Source organism: Crocodylus porosus, unplaced genomic scaffold (genome assembly GCF_001723895.1).
Source record: "Crocodylus porosus isolate Cpor-Errol unplaced genomic scaffold, CroPor_comp1, whole genome shotgun sequence".
Taxonomy (NCBI): Eukaryota; Metazoa; Chordata; order Crocodylia; family Crocodylidae; genus Crocodylus; species Crocodylus porosus.
Genome location: NW_017728948.1, coordinates 28,173,908 through 28,178,520, shown reverse-complemented (window position 1 = coordinate 28,178,520; position 4,613 = coordinate 28,173,908). Strand labels below are relative to the sequence as shown.

The 4,613-nt window shown below is 41.6% G+C and overlaps 1 protein-coding gene across 6 annotated transcripts in view; it reads left to right on the top strand.

The window, feature by feature from the left end:
• PROM1 (prominin 1) overlaps positions 1 to 4,613 on the top strand; it is an 87,588-nt gene that overhangs the window by 17,403 nt on the left and 65,572 nt on the right. For all 6 annotated transcript variants that reach the window (XM_019553074.1, XM_019553070.1, XM_019553073.1 and 3 more), the window contains exon 2: positions 4,162 to 4,220. In XM_019553074.1, coding sequence (XP_019408619.1) covers positions 4,162 to 4,220 — 59 coding nt within the window. The remainder of the gene's footprint in view (positions 1 to 4,161; positions 4,221 to 4,613) is intronic.

Sequence of the window (4,613 nt, the reverse complement as noted above, 5' to 3'; positions counted from 1 at the left end):
CACACACACACACACACACACACACACACACACACACACACACACACACACACACACAGAGTCACTTAATTGGTACTTAATGAGCATGTCTACATGTTTTGTTAACACGCTTTCCGTAATGTGCATTAAATTTAGGACGTCCATTGTAAGGTACCAGAAAAAGGCGCATTAGCCTATTTTAGTGAAAGCACACAGTTTTTTGTGATACTTTAATGCACATTAAAATAGGATAATGTCCATTAAAGTGAACATGTAGACATGCCTAGTGTTTAGGAACTTAGTGCTAAATTGATATTCTCTTTTACCGTGCCTTTCTGTTGAATAGTTCCAAGAGACAGACTTACCAGAGGCCTTTGACATTGTTTCTCACCCCATTCTCATAAAAAACCCCCAAAAAACTAGGCAACTGTGGCATTGATGCCTACACAGTCAGATGGGTGGCAAACTGGCTAGATGGTGACACCCAGAGAGTGGTGGTGGACAGGTTGTTTTTGACCTGGAGGGATGTGGGCAGTGGGGTTCCCCAGGGCTCAGTCCTCGGGCCTGCACCGTTCAACATTTTTATCAGCCATCTGGATGTGGGTGTGGAAAGCATGCTGTCCAAATTTGTTGATGACACAAAGACGTGGGGAGAAGTGGGCACACTGGAGGGGAGGGACAGAATCCAGCTAGATCTAGATGGGTTACAGAGGTGGGCGGATGAGAGTAGAATGGAATTCAACACGGAGAAGTACAAGGTGCTGCATCTAGGGAGAAGGAACCTGCAATATACCTGTAGGCTGGGGAATACCCTTGTCGACAACACACTGGCTGAAAGGGATCTTGGAGTCATTATTGACTCTAGGATGAACACAAGCTGCCAATGCGAGAAAGCGGTCAGTAAGGCTAGCCGCACCTTGTTGTGCGTTTACAGATGCATCACAAGCAGGTCCAGGGAAGATGATCCTTCCCTTCCATGTGGCGCTGGTCAGGCTGCAGTTGGAGTACTGTGTCCAGTTCTGGGTGCTGCACTTCACGAGAGATGTGGCTAGCATTGAGAGGGTCCAGAAAAGGGCCACTCACGTGCTCAGGGGGCAGACCAGGCCCTACAAAGATAGACTAAAGGGTCTGAATCTATTCAGCCTCCACAAGAGAAGACTGAGAAGGGATCTGGTGGCCGTCTATAAACTCACCAGGGGGGACCAGCAGAAAATAGGTGAGGCTTGGTTCCTCCAGGGACCACATGGGATAACAGAGAATAACGGCCACAAATTGATTGAGAGCAGGTTTAGGCTTGATATCAGGAGGTATTACTTTACTGTTAGGGCTGCCAGGCTCTGGATTGGGCTCCCAAGGGAGATGAAGACCCCCAAGGTAGGGGAGAGCACCAAGAGGAGGTTGGATAGATGTCTGGCTGGGGTATTAGGATCCCAGCACGCGTTCCTGCCCAAGGCAGGGGGTCAGACTTGATGATCTGTTCAGGTCCCTTTCAATCCTGGAATCTATGAAACATGAAGACCCCCAGGGTAGGGGAGAGCACCAAGAGGAGGTTGGATAGATGTCTGGCTGGGGTATTAGGATCCCAGCACACGTTCCTGCCCAAGGCAGGGGGTCAGACTTGATGATCTGTTCAGGTCCCTTTCAATCCTGGAATCTATGAAACTATTAAGCAGAGCATTATAACACTGAATAGTCGTACTTAGAAACTAATTTACCAATTATAAAAGGGAGGAAAAGTGTGGGCTTTTCCCCTTACGAAACTGTTTAGGGATGTGTTAATGTCTATAAGATGGTGATGTAATAGTTAATAGTTAAACCCAGCCAATAAATCTACTAGGGCAGATGGCCTCTTACATGCATGATGAAATCAGAAAAGACCCTGAGTAAAGCATTAATGGAATTAATATTGTAAGGAGTCTTACAAGGTAAATCTCTCTAACCCTAGTGATAAAATGTGTTCTATGTTAAAGCCTCAGATTACTGGTCATATGAAACGGTACATATATCTGGTCAGTCATAAACAAAAAGTGATCCAGTTACTTTGGAAACAGAGGACACCAAACTTTCACAATCCTTTTCTATTAGTTTTACATGTGAAATATGAATTGGACTTGGTATGTTCATTGTTCTCACAGACTGAGAAATCATTGGTTTCACACACTCAGGTGAGTGTGTTTTGATCTTAATGTCTTAAGGACAAGGACTGTTTATGCCCATGTCGACACTTCAGGTTGCAGTGGAGTGTAGAGACAGACCAGCCAGTTCAGATACTGGAAGCAGTCTAGCTTCTGATTTAATACTAGTTTGCATATTCGCACATCGACTGTAGTATGCAGTGTAAATCATATGCCGTTCTGTGTTTGTGTAGTGCCTTACTGAATGTTTCCCCATCTTGGGCGGCCTTTCAACGCAGCAGTGATAAGCAGGGATCCTGGTTTTCTCTGATTTTAAAATAATCCTCAATTTTGGTTAAAGAAACATAACTCAAAATCCACATTTTTATGCAATTTAAATGAAATGCAATGGATATAGATAGCTCTATCCACATAGATTTATAAATCTAGATAGATAGATCTATCCATATAGAGATGGGGAGAGAGAGCTCTATTTAGCTGTAGATATATAGTGGTGTTTCATTTTAATCATGGAAAAATGTGGATTTGGGGTGCCTTTTTTAAAACTGAAAATTGGGGATTTTTTTTAAATAGGATCCCTGGTGATAAGCCTGATTATTGCTAATTGTTACCACCAGAATGAGGGGTGACCTAGCTAACGCATCTAAAGCCCATCAAATCTGATCATCCCAGCCTAAGGAGGCAGCCATTTGAAGGAGTCCTAGCAGTGGAATGAATGCAGATATGACTCACTAAGCCTGTTTGTGACAAAAAAAACTTTAAATGCCTTCCTTGTAATGACATCAGTAATCTTGTGGCAGATGCATGGTCCGTAACTTCTGCTACGGCTGCTTTGTAAACCTGGTATGTTTTTCCTACAGTTGGTTCTTACTCCCTACTAAAAAAGGTCAACACTCTCTTTGGAACTGCCAGCTGCATGGAAAAATCAAGCAGTTTAGCTGCTCTGAACAAGGTGGCATTTAAGTAGGTCTGCCGAATGTTTTTTCGGTTAGCTTCACCTGTGGACCCCTCTTCCCTTTTCTGCCTAAAACAGCTGCTCAAGCATGGCCTCACTGTTCGAAAGACCTATGCCTTCATCATCAATATTTTAGTGCTTGTTGCAGTATGTCAGTGTTTGAAACTCAGCTAAGCCTTTTGACAAGCAGGAGGAAGCACAAAATGACTGTGGCCTTTCTCCAGCTGCTAGAAATCATGCCTGTACAATGTCCAGGTTTCACACCCAAAGCAAAACAGTAAGATCTACAGCTTTATAAATTCTTACCTTAGTAAAGACCTTGATTTTTTTTTTTTTTTCCAGTCCTAAGGGCTGCATCTACTTGCAAGATGCAGGAAAACCCTCCCTCAGCACACTCCCCAGGTAACAAAACCAGTGAGTTGCAGGATCTCTTAACGTAGCTTAAGCCAAGTGCCAGTAACCTCCATTTTTGTTAGACTAAGCCCAGGCCTGTCTTACATGCATTGTTAGTGCAGTGTTTATGGCTCCCTTCCCCTAGCTCTGCAGATATTGTGTTGAATGTCCACATGAAATGAGTCCCAATTACATAGTCTGAGAGGGTATTGTTATGATTAAAAATAGTAATTTGCTGAATAGGTAGCATTTTTCCAGCAAAGATGGTGAACCTCTTATAAACAGTGAATTAAAATTGTCCACATCTGTATCTAGTTCATAGGTAATTTACTATTTGATTTTTTTTTTTTCATTAATGACCTCTCCAGTATCTAGGATCAACTCCTTAAAAAAAAAAAAAAAAAAAAAAGGCTTCTCACTACCAAGTAGGTTTAATGTGGTTGTCTCCTGGCATTCTCATGGCACTTCTGAGTTGTGCGCTAACAAATAAGCAGGGCAATGACTTGCCATGTGTCAGTTGTTGTGTGATAAACTGTCTCTACGCCCACCCTACACTTGGGTTGAATGCAAAACCATATCACCTCATTCCAGAATAAAACAGGGCTCTTATCTAATTAGTCATACCTAGCTGTATCATTTAGAAAAATTGTTAGTAATTTATGTTGTCTGAAACTCAGAAATGCTCTTTCTTATTTTCAGAGGTCATCAGAAAGCTAGCACAGCAGAAGTTTGGGAACATACAGAATGATTATCAGAAGGTAATTTGTCCATTCATATCTACATAAGCTACTGGAAATAATAATTTAGCTGTAGTTTTCAGTTATCTGTCTTAAGTAGAGAATATATTATAAGATGAAAATTGTATCTGAGAATACCTTTGTACAAGGTTGTTGCGGGGGAGGGGTGGTATATTTTTTTTTAAACCGGAAAACTTCTTAAAATGCTAGAGAGCACCAGAAGCAAACGCATCTTATTTTTACTTGAAATAAAGATTTAAAGCCAAGAATGTTTTGAAAAAATTGGATGGAACTTGTTACTAGACACTGTGAACAAGGAGTTCCCATTCCTTCTTAGAAAATATAGGATTGCAGTGCTTCTAATATTGCTTTTTTTATACACACAATTGCAAGATTGTTTGCAAATATTTATTA